At 31.4% G+C, this 23,222-nt stretch overlaps 2 protein-coding genes across 2 annotated transcripts in view; both read right to left on the bottom strand.

Moving 5' to 3' along the window:
* Positions 1-23,222, bottom strand: part of LOC126841511 (uncharacterized) — a 174,359-nt gene that overhangs the window by 59,508 nt on the left and 91,629 nt on the right. The gene's annotated exons all lie outside the window — the stretch shown is intronic.
* LOC126841508 (uncharacterized) lies at positions 196-5,932 on the bottom strand. Its single transcript, XM_050578051.1, has 2 exons — positions 5,173-5,932; positions 196-1,103 (listed from the first exon to the last, which is right to left on the bottom strand). Exons 1-2 carry the CDS (start codon positions 5,854-5,856, stop codon positions 372-374), a joined length of 1,416 nt encoding a protein of 471 aa, XP_050434008.1. The 5' UTR covers positions 5,857-5,932; the 3' UTR covers positions 196-371.

Here is a 23,222-nt window from a genome sequence, read left to right as displayed (position 1 = left end):
ATGATAGCATAAAGTATATGATAGCTTATTTAAGAAAAAAACACAATACTTAAACTATTGTACATCTATACCATTAAATCATTAAACTCTTGTAAAGATATTAATTTAAGAGTAGGAAAACATTTAAGAAATCAACAAGCTAGAATAGTTTACCCTACCTTTATGAGCAAACAATAAATACATAATAAACGCATGTTTGTGAAATTCAATTGACATGAACTTTATTAATTTCGAAACGAGTGAAAAAATCATTAAATTGATAACTTATAGCTAGGTACAAGTTTCTTGGTAAAATTGCAAACTAGTTGCATCATATAAAATATTACATTTTTTAACATACATGTGAACTACATTGGTAACAAATGATTTCGTTAACAGCTTTGAAATGATTTACACCCATTAGGGTGTTCTTTTTCTTTCAATGATCTTAATGAATTGGAGTAAAAGGGATACGCATAAAATGATTTGGCAACAACCATGTTGACGTCAGAAAAAAAATCTTGAACTTCAACGAGAAAAAACTCTATATTCGTCCACTCTTCTATTAGTGAGGACATCTTCATATTATTTTCATCAAGAAGTAGCGTATAGAAATAGAAAATTTTTTCATTTAGGTTATCAGTACATTTAGAACAAATAGGGTAAACATTTTTTTTAAGGTTAATATCTCTCTTTACGGCATTGTAGAAATCTGGAGTATTATAACGATCATTAAACATTCCGGTTAAGAGGGTTTCATCGCCAACATAGTTGCGGAATTCCGATAACTTTGAGTGCATTATTCTGTCGTTCGTTTTGATTTCCTCGACATTTTTTTCTTTTGACGAAGAATGCAAATAACTCTCGATAAATTTAATTAATATTAGTTTGAGTACTTTCATTATCCCGTTATTAATATGCCAGATGTGTGTAGTCCGATAACTAACCGTTGTCTCCACATTCTTAGCGGTATCATACATATCTTCAAATGCTTTTTTTACAATTGTCCAGTATCCTTCCCCAAAATATTCTGAAAAAATGTCTTCTATTTTGTCTACCTTGTCTAAATTAGTTAAACTATCAAACGATATATGTCTAATGCCATCGCCTGAAACGCCATACACCTCGTTAAACCTAATTTGCCTATTTAGCAGGTCTTTATTTTTGTAAATGAAATCTGTCAGTTTTTTACCCGTGAATTTTGTCTCCGTGACTATTTCTTGCAGTTTTTCTTGCACATCTTGAAACTTTTCCATTTTAATCACAAACCCCCGTAGAGAATCCACAATGGATTCATGAGCTTTATACATGAACTGAGTATTTAGCGGATCAATTACCTCATCTTTAGAGAATGCTTCCAATAATCTATGTACACTGATCGTGTAAAACCACAATGTCCAAAGATATTCCTCAGATACGGGACTACGTAGGGGCATACTTTGAAGGGTTGCTAACATCAAAGCGGCTTCAGAATCAAATACTATGGCTTCATAATCGTAATTAGGATTGTACTTAAACTTCTCTTTAGATTCATAAAGAAACTCTTCAGTTAACAGCAAATGACGCAACGAAGATAAAGCATAGCTGCATTGGAGTCGTTGAAAGGATTCGTAATCGATTTCATATGAGCTTCCTTCAGCTACTGACTGGATTCTTTCCAACTTTATCACAGAAGTATATTGACCACGGGTTTCCAAAATCCCCATGTGCAGTTTGTTTTTTTTTGTTTCGACATTGTATGCAAGCATACAAATAATTAGCATAGTGGTAGTGAGACCAAACCATAACGATAAGTTTGAACATAACATTTTTTTCAAGAACTGCGGCTGAACTAATGTATACTTACTAAGACGTGTAGCTCTAGTATAATACGGATAGATGATTTCCCTAAAGCAATAACGTAATGGCTCAAATTTATTATAAGACACAAAGTCACGTACGCGTTATTGATATGTTTATTCAGGTGTTCGTATTGAAGACAACTATGTAGCGCACGGAGTGTTAAGTATTTTACCGTTCAACACCCATAGAAATAATAAGTTTTATAAAGAATATAATTCGAAATTCTTTAAAAATAATAAACTTTTTCTATTAATTATCTAGTCCTTTAAATTCATATTTGGAAGTAGCATAGGCGTGCGCAGATATATTTTTTGGGGGTGTGCCCATCTATTAACTACACTAACAACCGAAATCCCGTTTAAGCAGACAATAAGAATGAGAATTATCAAAGTGCTAGGGAATAATACGTTAGCAGCCCAGACAGATAATCTTGGTACTATCTACAAGGCCTTAATTCTATCTAAAATTGACGATTAAATCATTGTCACAACTCAGCAAAGAGTTAATATATACTTAAAATACTGGACCCCATTCACAACCAGGGCATGAGACTGTCAACGAGAGCTTTTAGAACCAACCCAATAAATAACCCAGGGGTAAAGGCTATGTGTTAAGTAATTCAAAGTAACGAAAAGCGTAGTGTTTGTCTAAATACTTGTCGAGGGGAAAAAATGGAAAATCTTAGAAAGCTAGTGTCCGGTTATGCTTACTTAACGATTGGAGTAAAAAATTATTTCTAATTATAAACTAATTTTCAGAACAATAGAGGTTAGTCAGTTAAAATATCGAATGTCTGGATGTACTGTGATTTATTTTTAATATTGATTTGATTTAAAAAAAAAATTATTTATCTAAAAATGTTGGCATTTTTTTTTAAATAGGTAACGAAATAATTATGCTATACTTTTTTGTTAGTATTATTTTTATCAGGCATATCAGACATAAATTAAAATTTTGTAGTGGAATAGAATTAAAACAAAATACAGAAAAATTATGGGTTTATTATTTGTGATAAGATAAGGTATAATGGTTACCTCTCAACTTCACATTGAAGCTAATGAATCGAGTAATAAAATTGTATATTTTTAGGTACTTATATGCAAATAAGTACCTAAATTTCATTATGTTTTTCTACATCTTGATTTTTCACAATTCATCACAAATTTTAAAATTTTTATCCCCTCCAAACTTAGTTTTTTGTTTAAAACAACTTTTAAAAGGTAACGCACATATTTTTTTAGGTAACTTTTAACAACGCTGACCAGTTTTGGATAACTATTTTTGAAGTTATTAACATTTCAAGTTTAGGGCAGGAGGAAAGGTGAAGTATAGTATTGTTTTTATCTGCTCGCACTTACTAACTTTTAACTCTTATAAATTTAAAAAGTAAATTAAATGTATGCGTTACCATTTAAATTTCAAAAGTAACTTTAAAAAAAATAAATTGAGATGGTGATAAAAATAAATTACAAACATTTAAGAACAAAATTCTATAAAAACAATATGGAAAAAAAATGTAATTTCTTATTCATTTCTATGAGATATTGAGAGTAATTTGTGATGAAATGATCACCCTGTATATATTGAATAGCATGGATGCCAACCACAGTGTTACGCCGTTACGTTATATTCTACATTTACCCGATGCTTGTTGCTTAAATTTACTATAAAGCGCTGATTGTCTAGCATGAAGTATATTATCTGTACAACGTGCCAGTATCTTATCAGCTCATAGGTTTCTAGAAGTAGGTTTTGATTTACAATATCGCAAGCTACGGTTGTAATGTCAAAATCCTCCACAGTTAAACGTTTTGTTTGCTTAAAATTTTTGTAGAAGAATAACATAAATTAAAGAAAAATGATGAGTTTATTATGTTTGTAATATAAAAAAAAAAGATAATAAGAAAGAAGAACAAACAACAGTTTGCAAAGATGTGTGACGAGTACAATTATTGTATGATATTTCCGTAAATATAAATATATTATCGGTGAAAACGTTTTATCCCTATTAACTTTAAGTATTTCTACTATTTAAATGTAGTTAATATTTATACAATTTCAACGTACCTTTTATTGGTGCAGCAACAATATTAAAGTAGTAGTTCTTTGGTGGCTTCTCGAGTCTTGGATAGTTTACATCAGTCGTCTTCTAAAGGCATTAGATGTACACTATACTTGGAGACAAACTGAGTTATTATAATTTAACTTGATCTATTTAACGATCATCGTCACCTTTTAGTTATAGCTTTATGTAGCTTATTTATTTGAAAAAAAAAATTATCACCTAAACTATATCACATATACCTATACCATTAAATCATTAAAATCGTACAAACATCTTAATTTAAGAGTAGGATAACATACAAGAAATCAACAAGGTACAATAGTTTACCCTACCTCGAAAGATTTTATGAGTAACCAATAAATACATAATAACCACACGTTTTTGAAATACAATTGACATGAACTTTATTAATTTCGAAATAAGTGAATAATACATTAAATTGATAACTTATAGCTAGGTACAAGTTTCTTAGTAAAATTGCAAACTAGTTGCATCATATAAAATATTACATTTTTTAACATACATGTGAACTACATTGGTAACAAATGATTTCGTTAACAGCTTTGAAATGATTTACACCCATTAGGGTGTTCTTTTTCTTTCAATGATCTTAATGAATTGGAATAAAAGGGATATGAATAAAATGACTTCGCAACATCCGTGTTGACGTCAGAAAATAAATATTGAACTTTAACTAGAAAATTGTCTATATTCGTCCACTCTTTTAATAGTGGGGACATCTTAATATTATTTACATCAAGTAGTAGCGTATAGTAATAGAAAATTTTTTCATTTAGGTTATCAGTACATTTAGAACAATTAGGGTAAAAACTTATTTTAAGGTTAATATCTCTCTTTACGGCATTGTAGAAATCTGGAGTATTATAACGATCATTGAACTTTCCGGTTAAGAGGTCTTTATCGCCAACATAGTTGCGGAATTCCGATAACTTTGAGTGCATTATTCTATCGTTCGTTTTGATTTCCTCGACATTTTTCTCTTTTGACGAAGAATGCAAATAACTCTCGATAAATTTGATTAATATTAGTTTAAGTACTTTCATTATCCCGTATCTAATATGCCAGATGCATGCAATCCGATAGCTAACCGTTGTCTCCACATTCTTAGCAGTATCATACATATCTTCAAATGCTTTTTTTATAATTGTCCAGTATACTTCCCCAAAATATAATGAACAAATTTCTTCTATTTTGTCTACCTTGTCTAAATTAGTTAAACTATCAAACGATATATGTCTAATGCCATCGCCTGAAACGCCATACACCTCGTTGAACCTAATTTGCCTATTTAGCAGGTCTTTATTGCTGTAAATGAGTTCTGGCAGTTCATTACCTACGAATATGTTCTCCATGACTATTTTCTGCAGTTTTTCTTGCACGTCTTGAAACTTTTCCATTTTAATCACAAACTCCCGTAGAGAATCCACAATGGATTCATGAGCTTTATACATGAACTGAGTATTTAGCGGATCAATTACCTCATCTTTAGAGAATGCTTCCAATAATCTGTGTACACTGATCGTGTAAAACAACAATGTCCAATGATATTCCTCGGATACGGGACTACGGAAGGGCATACTTTGAAGGGTTGCTAACATCAAAGCAGCTTCAGAATCAAACACTATGTCTTTGTAGTCGTAATCAGGATTGTACATAAACTCCTCTTTAGATTTATACAGAAACTCTTCGGTTAACAGCAAGTGACGCAACGAAGATAAAGCATAGCTGCATTGGAGTCGTTGAAAGGATTCGTAATCGATTTCATATGAGCTTCCTTCAGCTACTGACTGGATTCGTTCCAACTTTATCACAGAAATATATTGACCACGGGTTTCCAAAATCCCCATGTGCAGTTTGTTTTTTTTTGTTTCGACATTGTATGCAAGCATACAAATAATTAGCATAGTGGTAGTGAGACCAAACCATAACGATAATTTTGAACATAACATTTTTTCTGGCACTTTTTTCAAGAACTGTTCAACTAAAGTATACCTACTAAGACGTGTAGCTCTAGTATAATACGGATAGATGATTTCCCTAAAGCAATAACGTAATGGCTCAAATTTATTGTAAGACACAAAGTCACGTACGCGTTATTGATATGTTTATTCAGGTGTTCGTATTGAAGACAACTATGTAGCGCACGGAGTGTTAAGTATTTTACCGTTCAACACCCATAGAAATAATAAGTTTTATAAAGAATATAATTCGAAATTCTTTATCATGGAAAAAAATAATAAACTTTTTCTATTAATTATCTAGTCCTTTAAATTCATATTTGGAAGTAGCATAGGCATGCGAAGAAATATTTTTTGGGGGGTGTGCCCATTTATTAACAACACTAACAAACGAAATCCCGTTTAAGCAGACTGCACAGTAAGAATGAGAATTATCAAAGGGCTAGGGAATATTACGTGGGCAGCCAGACAGATAATCTTGGTACTATCTACAAGACACTAATTCTATCTAAAATGGACAATTGAACCATTGTCACAACTCAGCAAGGAGCTTTTCGAACCAACCCAATAAAAAGCATATTGTTATGAAATGCAGGAGAAATATCCTTAGACTTGAGAAGACAAAAAGACACCCTTAAGTATGTGACTAAAGTTAAAAAACCTCCCTGAACACATCTCAACTAATCTATTCTACAACACATTATTTACAAATGGTATCCTTATCCAACGTACTATATATGACAATTTTTTACTAATTAGATAAATAAGAGTACTTTACTGCAACGCTCAAAAAGACACAAATTCTTGTACCCCTTTGATATTGGTCACTTTAGGTCAATACCCAATTTACAGTCAATCTCACTGGGGCAGCATACCCCTAACTAACAAACTGAAAAATATTTTTAAAATCATAAAGTTTTTCAGCCGAGTCTGCAACCACGAAAAAGCATTTACGTGTCTCGTTGAAGTACCAAATAAATTTAGAGTAGTGGTGGAATTATCGATAATGACATAGTATATTAACAAGCTAGTATCTAAGGTAACTAGTAAACATATCAAGTTTCTGGCTTATATTTTAGTGTTTTCATAATATCGGGCCTTAAACAATTTATAGGAAATATGACCTCTTAAAGTACATTGTATTTTTATTTAGCTTTAATTTGATCGTTGTGAACACACAATATCTCTTATCTCTAATCTTTTATCAGATAACAGCGTTAAGGTTTTTTTTGATTATGTGACAGAAAAAACCATTCCCACCCCCCCCCTCCCTTAACCCTATTCCCACTCCATCTCCATGCCCACCCCAACCCCATTACCACCTTCACCCCAACCCCATTCCATTTATGGTATTTTACTGTTATCTCGTACCCCTAACCTACCCCGTATCTCATACCCCTACCACTATCTCTTACCCCTATCCCTTACCCTTATCCCTTACCCCCATCACCTACCCCTATGCGTTTCTTAAGACTTGTATGTGTCGTCGTTAGGTGCACATTATTATAACGCAAGTTTAATGTGGGAATCTTAATAACATTTATAGTCTTTTGAACGTGTAAAAAGTTTTCATATAAACTGCTACTACATTTTCATTTATGTAAACAGTGAAAATGGAAACGCACAAAAAATATCCCACAAGAGTTTTTTTCTAAGGAAAAAAAAATTGCGTTTTCGCCTAGCCGAGAATTTGATAAAAAATACTTGAATACAAAATCATATTCTAACACTTTTTTTTTGTTGACTTTTGAAACACATGCGCCGACGTGCGAAATTATACACCAACCTCACTTATTAACAATTCAAATAATTTTTACAAATATACATTTTTATATGGTGTTATCCATATACATATTCAACCCATTGGATTTTGATGACCAGTGGACTAATAAATTCGGTTTGGCCTAAAATGTTTGGCCCTAATTTTTTAAAAATTGCCTACCAACTCACCGCCATGTGAAATTTAGTAGAACACAAAGCAATGGGCTATTTCTAAAATTGATATAACTTTTTTTTATATATATAAAACAATAAACAAAATAAGACAATGAAAACAAATTTGTCCAATTTTCATCTTATTTCCAAATGGGATGAGTTCTATGTAATTGATATTTAACATGGTTACGTGTCGTTAATGAAGAAAAAGACACTTTGTCTTGGTAAAATTTGATTTTTTCTTTTGATTTAGTAGTAAAGCGTTAAAAACAATTCTGATTTGGGTGCAGTACTTGTTGTACTCATTCCGTCTTCGAGCTATGATGAAAACATATTTAGTTTTGAATGTCCTATTCTATAAAAAAATATTCAACTAATGTTATAAATGTCCATAAAAAAATAGTTAAGAGGACTGCGACAAAAAAACCTAGTTTGTGTTAAAGAGATAGTATTTATATATTATTTTTTTATTTCAATATAAAAAGTATTTTTTATAGAATAAGGCACAATAACTTCATATCCGATTTTCTTAAAAAATTTTAGTAAAACAAATTTTTTTTTTTCATTAAGGGAAACCCAAACTAAAGGGGAAAATAACACTTTGACGGTTGTAAGTTTTTGGGTTTCAATGAGTGATTGTAATTAACCGGTCAACAGGTGACTGGAGTATATTTGCATCATTACGTTGGTTACAATATGTGGCTAACAAGGACCAGCAAATTACTGTACCAAAACGATCAACCCTTATCTCAACCACCCCAACAGTCAAAATACAAAATTAAGTACATAAAACATTATTGCCATTCCAATACTATCATCAATAGGTTTATTTCTACGGATTCGCATCGAACAGTTTATTTAAAAGTGATTTTATCAAATTAACTCAGCTCGGTTCAATCCCAGAAGTCCCTAACTTAGTTAACACACGTATAGTCGTTGTCGTTAGCGCTAGGTTTTTTTTTATTTTTTATAAAAAATCACCATTTGTTTTACGGAATATTTAAAGGCAGCGGTTGTGAAATAATAAAATATCTATGTGCGCAAATCGTTTGTAAATAGCGTATCTGTTTCGATGAAATTTTCGATTTTTCATGATTTCTTATAACCTCCGAATTTTTCTACATAGAATGTATCACTATAAAGTGCACAATTGTCATTGGATCGGTGTATTTTTCTGGCAGAAATTTAACACTTGATTTATGAATATTTATCGGTGTCGGTTAAAAAAAAATCGTACTGTAACATTTATATGCACAAGTGCCTAAATCGTAGGTTTTTCGAAAATATTTTCCATTTATTATAACCTTAGCATTTTTACTAGAAACAAAAATACGATCAACAAAATTGCACATAGCAACTCTAGATAGTTGTTGAGGGGGGGGGGGGGGAAATGGAACATCTTAGAAAGCTAGTGTCCGGTGGTCCTGCTTACTTAACGATTGGGGTAAAAAATTGTTTCAAATTTTAAACTTGTTTTCCAGAAGTTAGTCAGTTAAAATATCGAATGTCTGGATGTACTGTGATTTATTTTTTATATTGATTTGATTTAAAAAAAAAATGTAACATCTAAAAATGTTGCCTTTTTTTTTAAATGGGTAAAGAAATAATTATGCTACACTTTTTTGTTAGTATAATTTTTATCAGACATACCAGATATAAATTTAAGTTTTGTAGTAGAATAGAATTAAAGCAAAAAACAGAAAAATTATGGGTTTATAGATGGGCAGTGTGGGAATTATGGGCAGTGATAAGATAAGGTAATTGATATTAAAGAATAACAACAGTTTGTAATGTTGATGAAGTTTGATGAGTATAATGATTGTATGATGTTTGAGAAGATGTAGATATTTTTATCGCTTAGGTTAATTCTTCCTATTACTTATGTATAATAGTACTATAAATTGTCCACTTATTGGTCCTTCATTGGTCTAGCGACGATATTGGAGTAGTAGTTTCTCGGTAGCTAAATTAATTTACTACTTGAGACCTATATACACTGTAGAAATACACTAATGTTTATTTTACTCTGTCAAAGAGTAAAATTGGTTTGTACGATTAAACTTGATCTAATTTAACGATCATCGTCACATTTTAGTTATATGTAGCTTTATGTAAACGGTAGCTTATTAAATATAATATAAGCCTCTTAGATAGTACATACACCTTTAGATTATTAAACCATTGCGAAAATTTTAACTCAAGAGTAGGAAAATAAACAACAAATCAACAAGGTATTACATAATAACTAAACAATTTTAAAATGCAATTGACATAAATTTTATTAAATTCTAACTGAGTGAATAATGTTTTAAATTGATAAAATTATATTTCTTAACAGACTTGTGAACTATAAATGTAACAACATAACACGGCTTTAAAATAATTTTACACTGTACTCGGGTGTTCTATTTCTTTCAACTTTTTGAATGATTTGCCGTTAATAGGATGCGAATAAAATGTCTTTGCAATATCCACGTTGACGTCCTAAAATAGATGTTCAACTTTTTTCACAAACAAGTCTTTTTGTTTCAAAGATTTATCCGTCCACTTTTGTGTACGGTTGTTTACTGCCATATTACTTTCATCGATTAGTACCGAATAATTATCGCCAATGTTTGCAATTTTAGTACAATCCGGGTAAACTTGTTTTTCCGATTTAATAGTGCTCTTGACGTCATTGTAGAAATCTGGAAACATTTCGACGGTCTGCCAACATAATCGCAGAATTCCGCTAACTTTAAAGTGACGGTTTTGTGCAGCTTTTTCATTTCCGTGACGTTTTCGATTTCTAGCATGAAATCTAAACAACGCTCGATAAATTTGATTAATATCAGTTTGAGTATTTCAATTATCCACACTAATTGATGATTTCCTAAATGCAATATTGTTATGGCTCAGATTTATTGTAAGACAGCAAGTCATGTACGCAATACGTTTATTGATAATATTATGTTTATTCGGTTGTTCATTGGGGAAATAACCACACACAGAGCATGTACATTAATTATAATATTGTTATTATTAAATATTTATACATTAAATTACCAAAATAAATTAACACAAATCTACAACTTCCACTCTAAGTTCTAAAACAATGTTAATCGATAAATCTTGAACCGGTAAACTCGGAATCGATAAATTTTTGAAAATATATATAAGATGTTTTTTTGGCCGACTATGCTGGCAGGCTACAGTCTATGCGAGTAGGTCACAGGTTTCTCAAAAAAATAGTAAGCCGATTCAAGATTCATAAGTATTTTTCAAAGAATTTCCGGCACAACGCGAAAATGACTATTTGGAGATTAAGTTAGGAACCGGTTACCCACGGCTGTGTTAAGCCGAAACAAACCGAAAAATCGCCTACTTAAGTGCACTCGGATCTCACTAGGATGTCGAAAAGGAAACCTAGGCGTTGGCTAAGGAAAACGCAGTATCCGCAGACACACATTGGCTAAAGAAACATGTAAAACAATCATATTATTACTAACTATTCGTGGTAATTTCACATGAGTTTTAAAATTTTTTATTTTATGTATATTTTTGTTTTATTTTTATCGTTTATAATACAAGTCAAGCACCGGATACGATAAGAATAAGAGATTTAGAAATTAGAAATATATCGTTATAAAACAACATAACCTGACGAAATAGTTTTCAAATGAACATTTTTATAAAATTGGGTAGCTTTCAAAAATCAAAACCATCATACCACACTTTGAAAACCACTTGTACTATTTATAATAAATTATTTTTATATTAACATTTATTAGTTAAATCGTAATTAAAATTCGCATCGAAGCGCTTACATGCAAGTGATTTTGTCTCTAGGTATTTTTTTTTCTTTGTTTTTTTTTTGTGACCGAACCTTTTAAACTTCTGCACTTAACCGACATTTTCATGTAGCGGGTCAAACATTTAAACAGATCATCACTTCCCATTCAAAGTAAAAAAAAAACACCTATACAATGTTACACATTATTCAATGAAAGAATAACAGTATGCTATAATTTTTTTTTAGTCTTATTAGCTACAATATTGTATGGATATTCTCAAGTTCAAGTACTGTCGATGCAGTTTGTTAAAAGCAAAACAAACTTCATAAAACTCTTCCCATAGAAAAGGCGGTAACTTAGTTTTTAATTTTAGCTAAAGTTTTACTAGGGTAGATCTAGAATAGAACAATACACAATTTTCTCAAAAATGTGTAGTTGAACTTTTCAAATCCCAAATAAAGGGGAAGTTTTAATTTTGACCGCATTAAGTTGTTAGATTGTTTTATAGCAAGTGGGTCAACGTGTATCTGTACTAATAAATACAATTTTAAGCACAGTATTTTCATAACTATGTATTTATCTGAAAAGGTATTTTGTTTGGTCGGATCTAAAAATTTGTGCGATTGGTTGTTTGGTGGGTCAAAATTGGCAAATACTTAAACCTCGAAATTGAGAAACAACGTTTTTTTTTTTTTTAATGTTTTTTCTAAGATATTCGATTTTGATAAATGCCGTTTTGGAAGTTCAGAAATTCGTTTTTATTGTTTGTACAGCGAGTACGTGTTCGTTTATATTGTTTTGCAAGTTCTAGGTGAGACCATTTTTGTCTTTTAAACATTTTTTATTCGAGTCGCTACGTTTAAAAAACGTTACAGACCGTTAGACACTTGTATACACGAATCGCAGTGTACATTCGAACTAGTGTCGACTATACCTTGATACATTATATTTTAACACAATATATGCTTAGTAGAATCGAAAAGCTTTAATAAGCCAACACACCAAAATACCAAAGAACCACCACCAATGTTTTCCCCTCCCCGCTCTTTTTTAGCCAAAGGTCGTGTCGATTGGAATCAATTTACTACCGAGTTGGAGAAATCTAATACACAAGGGCCAATAAATCTCTTGGTGCCACAAACAGTGTCCCTGTTATCACATTTCAATCTCTCCAATTTCATGTGGATCAAATTGACATATACCTTTAGTCTTCCTACTGGAAAACTAAAATAAATGCCGATAAATCTGTCAATGTCCCTTTCACGTTAAAGACAAATGATTCGCCTAATCTGAAATATTTTTAAATATGTGATCACTGTTTATTTCCTACATACGGTCAAAGTGTAGTTTTACCTTTTTTTTGGTTTTCCCTTGTGTAAAAAATAAATGTTAAATAGTAAAAGGTAAAAAACTGAAAACCCGTTTATTTCATTTTTCTCGTTTTTTTTTTTTAGTTTTTAAGTAAACTTTTTCCACTCTCCAAGACACTAAAATTGGATATGACCAAAATTTGTGATTTATGAGTTGCAACCAAAAGAAATCAGTATAGTCTACAAAAAAAAAATTACATCGGGTACAGACTTAATAAAACCAATAGCCTCCAGCTCAGAATCGAAGCTAAAATTCCTGTTATAATATAAATCCACTATTTGTTCTTCAGTTTACTATGCATGCAACTAGACATGTGCTAAAGACTACCGACTTGAATTAGAGTTTTGTGTTTATCATTATCTTTCAACTGTCAAAATATTTTTACTGCAATAATGGATTAGCATTAAAGATTAAGTCGTTTTTTTTTTTTTTAGTGTAGTGTGCAATTTTTGTACAATATTTAGCTACTAGCTTAGTAAAACATATGCTTAAAATATTTATACAACTTGTGTCTTGTATACCATTTATACACCGGCCATAAACTTCCAGTTTGTGTATTAAAAATTGCATTACATGAATGCTGTTTTAGGAGTCATTGAAAGCATTTGTTCATAAATTGCATATTTGCATATAACAGCTACCACTGGTGGCTTTAACGAGAAATAAAAAATATACGGTTTTAATTAAATTACAATTTAATCTGGAAAGTCTGGAAATAAAATTTACATTTTGTCAGTGACGCCATAACGCCATTTTGCATTAATTTTATTATTATGTTTGACCGTTTATATTCAACAATGGATCATTGACCTCGCAGGTTGTATTCTTTTTGAGCAAATCAAGCACACATTGAAACTATACACCTTAAACTTGTTTTTTTTTCAAAAAATATTCTTTACATTAGTTTTTAATAAATGAATATAAGGTGCTCGTTAATACTATTTTAGATTAAAACTTAATAAACAATGTTTAAATAGATTTTTTATTAAAATATTAATAGATTGTTCGGCTAATTCCTTTTTAGGCGACCAGGAGGATTTTCAGGAATAGTATCAGAGAAAAGATTGGAAATTAATAGGTTTCTATATGTACAATAGGAATTTAAAATAGTAAAAACGAGCAAGGGTGGATAAATACCACGCACCAAGGTGAGTTGGTTATTTTGTTTTAAGTTTATCGATTCAAAGGATTGAAGTTTATCTGCAAAAGTAGCTAAGCTAATATTATAAGCATAGGGAATGTATACAGCATAAATAACATTTAAAGTTGATGCTGGAAGGCTAATTTCTGGCATCTAATGCTGCTTTTAATGGAGTGGAGTTATAACCCATAGTCAATGGATCCTACCAACGAAGTGTCATCAAGAATTGTTCCACAAAATGTTGATCTAAGGGTCTGTCAATTAAACATGCATTGATAACATCGCAGAAGGCGTCTGGGTCTTGATAACAATCCACCGGATCCTGTCTTGACCAGGCCACCTTGGACATGAATAGTTTCTTGAGACCAGCCAGAACACTTTCCGCTTGCGAACCTCCAAGACATTCCCATTGTTAAGCCTTCTAATATCCTTTGTCTGTACCACTTTTTTACTTGGTCCAAATTCTCCCTTCCAGTTATTTCTAACACGTACAACTGTGCTAAATGTACATTTACATTTAATTTGTTGTCTTCTTTTACAAAATTAATATCCTAATCTGTGTATAATATCTCTGGTCGAATTCCTAAGGAGCGTAGGGCGCACGTGGAAACAGATCTTCAAGTACAAATCAGCGGAATCGTGTACGATTTGAAAACGTTTCTGTAGCTACACGACACGGCGATCAGGAGAGCCGATGTCAATGTGTGTGCACATCTTTAACAAATTGCAGACATGCCGCATGTGTACTGCAATGGGAGATAAGTATATAACGTGCATGACGATGAAAATAAATAAGAGTACTCGACGGGAAGCAATGCGATGGTCTTGGCCGGACTGTCGGCAAAACCGTTTCATCTGGCCGACCACAAATCGGCCTATACAGCCATGCGCCCACCGACCAGTAGATCAGTCAATCAGTTAAGTACAAATAACGCTACACTATATTATTATAATGTAGTTGATTTGTCGGTCACGGTTAACTGTGTTCGAAATACCGCGAAATCCTATCTTGTCTTTGTGAATGGATGCGGGGTGGGGTTAGCATCCAGTCTAGTTGGATTTGCATGACGCTTGTCAACACAAGTACAGGATAGACTTTCTTGATTTTTACTTCATGGAGAATTATTGAAAAAATATACATATACATTATCATTAAGTAATTAATTAAACAATATGAACATTTAGGGGGAGGGGGAAGTGTGTTTTTATGATATACAACTTTCGAGCTCTGTAGTGAATGAGCTTACCAGATAAACTTCTGAAACTCTTCAATTCTTCTAAAAATCTTATATAATCAATTTTAGATTAATTTAGGAAAGCGTTTTTCCATTCCAATTACCATACTTACTTGTAAAATGGATAAAACCATTCGTTTTACGTTTGTAGCAGGTTTTTAGATGAAATTTCCATACTGCATCATAAATTTAATGTTATAAGAACTTATGAAGTTGTCTACTAGTCCGCGCTGTTTTTCGTCGTTTGCAAGATATCTATATGCCATGTGTGGTAGGAAATTCTTTGGATCCATCATAATTACCAAAGTGCTGGATGTTAATAATTAGTGACATCTCCCGTAGTTTAGCATCATTCTGTTAATAGCTAAATAGTCCAACCGGAATTTGGAAAATATCATTCGACTTAATTGAAACTTGTGAGCTCAAGACGCAGACTATGTAGTTCTCACTTGGTATACTTGAAATTGAATTGCGTTTTAAATCAATTTTTATTGTTAATCAGATATATTAAGAGATTGCATTAAGTCACGATTTGCGCCACACTTGCCTAACCTAACCTAACCTGATGTTTCGCTTACAACACACATAATAATTATAATGCGGGAAGACTTTCCAAATAACTCCGAATGGATATAAAATCAAATATATTTATATATATATATATGTATATATGTTTGCATATTACTATATTATGCAAAGATAGTTTTCTATGAAGCAATAAAGTTAATACTGTTAGAGAATAGTGCACGAAAGAATCGGTTCTTTTATAGCACCGTTCTGTTCTTAAACGGTAAACGTCGGCTACGGTTCTTTTTTTTTATACATTTTCCTACACGACCTATAGCCGGATACCTTTCAGAATGAACCGCAATAGTATACCTGCAGTCCGAACAGGCCTAGGGGATGTTAGCGGTATAAACGCATATAATATATTAACCATATGACAACGATTGTTGCGGTCTTCAATCGAGGACATAATATATATTTTATAGTCAAAGTAGTACAATGATAGATAGAAAGCGTAATACGATTGAAATGAATACACATAATATAAATAACGTGTATAACCTACATAATGTAAAGTATTGTCTTTTTTTTTTTAAAAATTTTCTTCTGCCGTTTTAGATGATCGCGTCAATAAACTTTAAGTAGCAAATCTTTATGTAAATCAACCAGCTTTTGGCACGTTCCAGGAATAATTCCTGGAATAACTTAGCGCTGGTAGTTGACGCGCACGCTGAGATATAAATTGGTTTCCGGCTCTTGACATAAAATTTAATACCGACATTATTTATTTTGTTCACAAAATATACTTCAAACAGCTTGTTTACCAGCCGAAAACATTGAGAGATAAAAGTTTTATTTGGGATTTACATACGTCACCGATGTTAACTGTATAAATAATTTGCATATATATCCAGTACGGCCAATAGGCTGTTGATAATTAATAAGTGTTAAACGCGAAAAAAAGATAAATGGAAACGAGGAGACTCTGTTTTGAAAACAAAACCTCTTTGGTAATTTACTGACCAAGCTGACCGATTGGAAAAAGGATATTGTCAGAATTCGTTAAATTTACTTTAAAACTTACCGCGTTAACTTGAATATCACAACACAATTTAAAACACCACTTGTCGGATAGAGAAATATTGAAATTCTAAAATAATCCAAGTGTAAAATAGATAAAACGATGAAATCTCAAGAGAATAAAGAAAAGTGAAAGTGAAAAAGAGTTGTGTGTCATTCGAATCAAACGTTATCTAAATAATAATCTAGATAATACAGTATCCGAGTAAAAGTTATTCGAATAATTCCAAACATAATTACTAAAATAAATGGTATTTTTAAAATGATTATTCGAATAATTCCATACGTAATTATTCGAATAGTTTTAAATTCAATTATTCGAATAATTTCAAGAAGTAATTTTCAAACATATAATTTTATGCACATGAAAATTAAACCGTTATCTAAATAATTATCTAGATAACACGTTATCCGAGTAAAAGTTATTCGAATAATTCCAAGCATAATTACTCAAATAATTGGTATTTTGAAAAATTTTAAAAATGATTATTCGAATAATTGCAAACATAATTATTCGATTAGTATTAAATTCAATTATTCGAATAATTTTAAATTCATTTATTTGAATAAAAAATGATTGAAGTATGTTTCAAACATATTATTTAATACAATAAATAATAATTTAGATAACACATTATCCAAGTAAAAGTTATTCGAATAATTATTCGATTAGTTTTAAATTAAATTAATCGAATAATTTCAAGTTCAAATAACGAATAAAAAATGATTGAAGTATAATTTTCAAACATATTATTTAAATAATTTGTAAAAGCTTTTAAATGAGGTTTTATTCGAATAAAAAACTGCGTACAACTGCATGGTGTAAATAAATTATTAAAGTGTATTAGCTCAAAGTGCATAATATATCATACTCTACTCACAAGCAAGCAAGCTTCCTTTACACGCCTCTTTTTGTAACGTTAATTAGTAGGATGTCTAAGCAGATGCACGTTTCGTGGAAACAAAAATCAGTATAACCTCGATTAAAATATATTTTGAATATGTAATTGCATTTAAAAGCAATGTAGAAGAAATGAAAAACGTCTTATGTTTAAAAAAGTCGAATGGCGCCTTATCACTTCCGTTGGTAAAACAATTATTATGGCTACTACCGGCCATGATTGGTGTGCGATCAATTAACATTAATATTGATAATAATATAATTATTGTTGCTGGTTTTTACACAAAACGGCCTCCACAATTAGTAAGGTTGCATGTAGTGCGTTTCACAATACAATAATTATTAAACTAAAATCGTACAACATGGAAGACTATTCTTGTTATATTAAGTATTATTATTTATTGTTATTGTTCTGGTTGTCTTTTCTTTTGCATGTGCATGCGTTCTCTACACAACATAATGCCATCATAATAGGTCCAGTTATTTCAGTGCGGAACTTGAATTTTAGCATAAATTGAACGTGCCAGCGTTTGTATATATGTTAACAAATTAATGGCTGAATTCAATGGCAATAGGTATGCGAGCAAACGAAATGTGAAAACGTTTGTACTCATTATAGTATGCGTTATTCAAATTAAATTACTTATCTATTTGTAAGTCGTTTTTTTTATTATTATTATTTTTTTATTTTTTTCAATAAATTAGGTAGGTACTGGTTATTATTAATTTAACGAGCAATGTAATAAATAGAAAATTGCAATCCGGTGTGTCCACAATTTCTATAGCAAATCCTTGGCGTTTATTAATTCAAGTGGAACATTTCAAAACGTGGGAAAAGTAATACCTATATATTTTGTATTATTGTGAGTTATCACCGGCGCACCATTATAATATATATATATATATATATATATATGTATATATGTATAAAATATACGTTTTGTATTACCGGATTATAAAACATGCGTTTTTTCTCAAAAAATTATATATACTTACAATTAACAAGAAAAACTCTCACGGCTTCATCTCTATACTGTCTTATTCTTATTGTAATTGCCATTATTATTTGTTTAATTGTTCTACATTGTTGTTGATTTAAGTGTTTTGTATTATCATTTCTATTGTGATCCACTCCAATTCAATTATCTCAATAATTTATTTAATTTACTAATAATTGTTTTCCTGTAATAATTGTTAAGAACCGTTTTTGTTGAAAAAAAAATTGACTAGAATTATTGGACCTAATAAATATATGTATAAATACCTAAATATTAAATTTTTGTAAGTTATAGTAAAAGTATGGATAGTCACAGCTGGCATCTTGACTTGAGTATTTTTTAAAAATCTCCTATTCCGGTATAACGGTCTCCTAAGATATGCAAAAGTCAGACAAAAAAAGAACAAACTTTATTACAAATTTTTTTCATGTAAAAAGACTTAAGCGAGCATCAACTATGATTTCACATTACACAACTACACTTGTCTAGTACATATTTTTTAATTGTTCTATTAAGTGGTACCAAACATACTAAGACTTATCATTTATCATATTAGCATGTAGCATTTTAATTAGGTATCTATGTACCGGTGTAATTGATCAGGGTGATACTGCGTGGAGTGGTTAACAACCCCAAAAAAAAAAAAAAAGTGTTTATTTTTATTTAAAGTGGTCACACTGTCGCTCGCCTTGCTATTATTAGTTTAATAGTTAGTGCTATTAAAAGTTTGCTAATCTAATAGAGATTTTTTTTATTTTCCTTAACCGTGTATGATTTATGAATACAACTCTGTACTCTCGTTTAGAAAATGCTGGAAACGAATCAACGGCGATAATCGCAAATGTGTATGTATGTATAGACACAATTAATTTTATACAATTATTATTATTGGATACCACTCTTATGGACAACGCTATTATTATATTATATATATATAATAATATATAGATAAATAATAAATACAAGTTCGCTCAGACCGCAGCCTCTACTCTGGCAGTTTTAAAAATCTAGTTATTACTTTATTACAAGCCGCCAATATTGTCGGATGCGTGCATAACGTGAAAACATAATACGGCGAAGAAGAAATAGATAAGAGAAAAAAAAAACATTCCAAGAGATCAAAATACTTGACTAGAGACGTACAAGACTACTACTATGTGAGTGTTTGTAAGTATAATTTCCAAAGACCTATACATTATTATCATTAGGAATTAAACCGTCCTGAAGCCGCATGTGATAAATCAACGATTTGAGGCCGCCGCGCATACCTTTATGGCCGCACTACTTCAATAATATTATTATTATATTATTATCCCGTTATTGCATTATTATTATTTTATAAAATTACACTTCGTCATAACGACTGGCGCGTAAAAGCAAAGCAAAAAAAAAAAATAAAACCCTACTGTTGCTGATTGACAACAAAGGATAATATACTGGACACTGGTAATACTGGTCACACTTATTAAGGATGAAAGAAAAAAAAAACAATAAATAATAACACAGTGTAAAAAAAAAAAAGCCAGGTAATTAAAAAAGAAAAGTCTCCATAAACAAGAGGCGGTTTAATATTTTGCCGTTCTCTTCGTGTACACACACACACATTTAATTAATGGTCACTTAAGAGGCGTCATAACCGTCCTATTTAGTAAAGAGTTGGGTATAGGCAATTTTACCAATTTACCTAAATTAACGCCCTACACGTGTGATCTTATCTCGTTGGCGTAGGTATTGGATACCTGTACATCTTTTACCATTAAGCCGGCTAAATATTTCCAAACGACTATTGCCAAGCGTTAAGTTCAGTCAACGATGTCGGACAACGGGTAAGCACAAAGCAAAGTATATTGTATGCGGTTATGGTTCAGTATGTATCTTTCCCACGCCATATTTGTGTTGTAGTTAATCACTTCGATTAGATGCGATTGAATCAAATAAATCGAAACGCTATCAATCAATCGACAGCGCTGCTTTGCACGACGAAGATGCACTAAACGGCCATAAATCCGCCATATGAAACCGTCAGTGTTCTTTTATCGTCTTAATTGCACAACTAAGTACTTAAAACCATGATGAGAAAAGAAAAAAATCCTTAAACTAATACAATTACAATGAAAAAGCCGGTTATGGCAAAAATTCGAGAGGCGTAAGTCTTGAGGCATTAGGGTAAAGTCGGAAAAAGAAATCTCATATTTTAATATATATATTTTATCGTACATTTAACCAAGCTGACCAAACTGCAAACTTTAATATAAAACCTATTTGTTTTCTCCGCTCCACTGGAAAACATTAAATCATAGATACGTTATCTCTTATCACTTATATTTTGTCTCTTATCACTAATCTATTATCTCTTATCACTTGTCTCTAACCTCTTATCGCTTATCACTAACTGACAGTGTGCGGCGAAAATGGCGACATGAAATTGCTTGTAATCCAACCCAATAACATGTCCACGTTAATATAATATAGGAATACAATAGTGATTATAAGTTGTTTGTGCTAAAGCCATAACGGGCTCAATATTTTGAGTATTACGGAGGATACGATCAGGGTTGTGCGCATGTCTACAATAACTTGTTGTAGTTGTAATTTACATGTATAATGCAAATTATTTTAAATACCTGTATTGTGAGTGATGACTGTTGCACTCACACGGTTTTGCTGTGTACCGTTAAAACTATGTAGAAAACATAAATTAGCTAATAACATTATTAATTTGCCATACAAAGTAGAGCGCACTATTATAAAGCCCATAGAAAATATGACAAAATTATTATCCAGTTAACAATAGTGATTTATTCCGTTTACAAACTGTTGCTCATTGGCGTTTTTTTCGTTCCGTTCGTGTGGTACTAACCAGTGTATTAGATGACACTATTGATTAAAACCCCAAATTCACACTAAATTACTTGGTACGCGTTATGCATATCCCGAACACATGTTACGTTTTAATTACTTTTAACGACGGGTCATTGAATACATAAATAATAATATTTAAAACTTGTACGTGTGTAATTAATGTGGTAAGTATATAAAAAAATGTAAAAAAAAAAAAAAAACCGTCAGTTGGGTCGATTCTGTCGAAAACGCACAAACAAAAAATGTGTACCTACTTATTGGAAAACAACTCGGATACATAACATTAACATTAACATGTATAATAATATTATGTTACGCCTATCGGTTAAAATCTACCTGTAGGTGTTCTTGTTTTTTATATTTTTTTTCGAAACTTAGAGTGAGTATTTTGTTGTTTTTTTTTATTTTTCGCACCGGTAAATTAAAAACTAGTATTTTTTTTTTTTTTAATTTCTTTTTGTCCCTCGGTGTGTGTCGGTGGATTGAACGCCAACGAACGGTAGTACGAGTTGAAGTAGTTTTTCGGTTGTTAATAATATAAATATAGTAGCCGGGCCAGTGCACTTCAGCTGAACTCCACTCTTGTCGATTACAATCTTGTAAATACCACAGATTGAAAATGTACACACAACATGTCCGCGCCGTGTATAGGTAAATAAATAAATGGCATATAAATGTTTAGAAAATCATTTTTTTTTTTTTTTAATCTCATACTCGTAGGTTTTCCTGATCTTCATCTAACTTGTATGGGCTCGGTTTTACCAAGCGGGAACATAATAATATGTGTTTTTAATTCCATAAATATGTAAACAAAACATTTAAAAAATAGCATCCGACCTGTCCGTTCGCTAGGACTCGGTAAAGATTTTAATGATTTATAAAATTTATAATTTTTTTAAAAAATATATTAAAAGTAATTCGAGCGTACGAACTAAAATCAACAGTAGACAATACGGTTGTCACCCTAAATTGTCAGGTGGACATTTTTTGGATTTAGTGTAAGTGCATAGTAATAATTATAATACAAGTATTTTGCTTTGTACTGTAAAAAGCTAAACGCAATATTATAAATTAGAAGTAAAACGCTGTATTTGTAAATCTTGGATAATACACATTCAATATCCAAGAGATATTCTAGTCTCTAAACTATAGTTTTATTTACCCCTTTTTTTTTTTTTAATTTTTTTTCAACTTCTTTGTATCATTTCATTCTGGTGTAAATACTTTCTAAAACACACGGTTTGCCGTGGCCAGTCGTTGTTGTGGTTGTTGTTGTTATATTTGTAGCTCCTAAGCCCGCGTGGTGTTCGTCCACGTCGATACATATTAAAAACAAAATCTGGTCGTCCGTGGCTCTATCGGAAACTCAATCGGGTGAGAAAGGCACGTCGTTTGATGTGCACCGAAATACACTAATTATATTCTTGGTAGTTTTGTGTAACGTGAATCTCGCTGCGACCATCTTCTTACTATACAACAACACAGGCCGGGTTAGGGTCTTGCAGCCACTGAACTCAATACGATACGGTATTCAGATTGATCCATTTTGTGTAC

The sequence above is a fragment of the Adelges cooleyi genome, unplaced genomic scaffold (assembly GCF_023614345.1).
Source record: "Adelges cooleyi isolate 19-005CV unplaced genomic scaffold, UGA_ACOO_1.1 ACOO_flye_CR_arks_rails_tigmint_CR_PRNA_384, whole genome shotgun sequence".
In the NCBI taxonomy this organism is placed as follows: Eukaryota; Metazoa; Arthropoda; class Insecta; order Hemiptera; family Adelgidae; genus Adelges; species Adelges cooleyi.
Note: the sequence above shows the minus strand (reverse complement) of the source record. Positions and strands in the feature narration are given on the sequence as shown.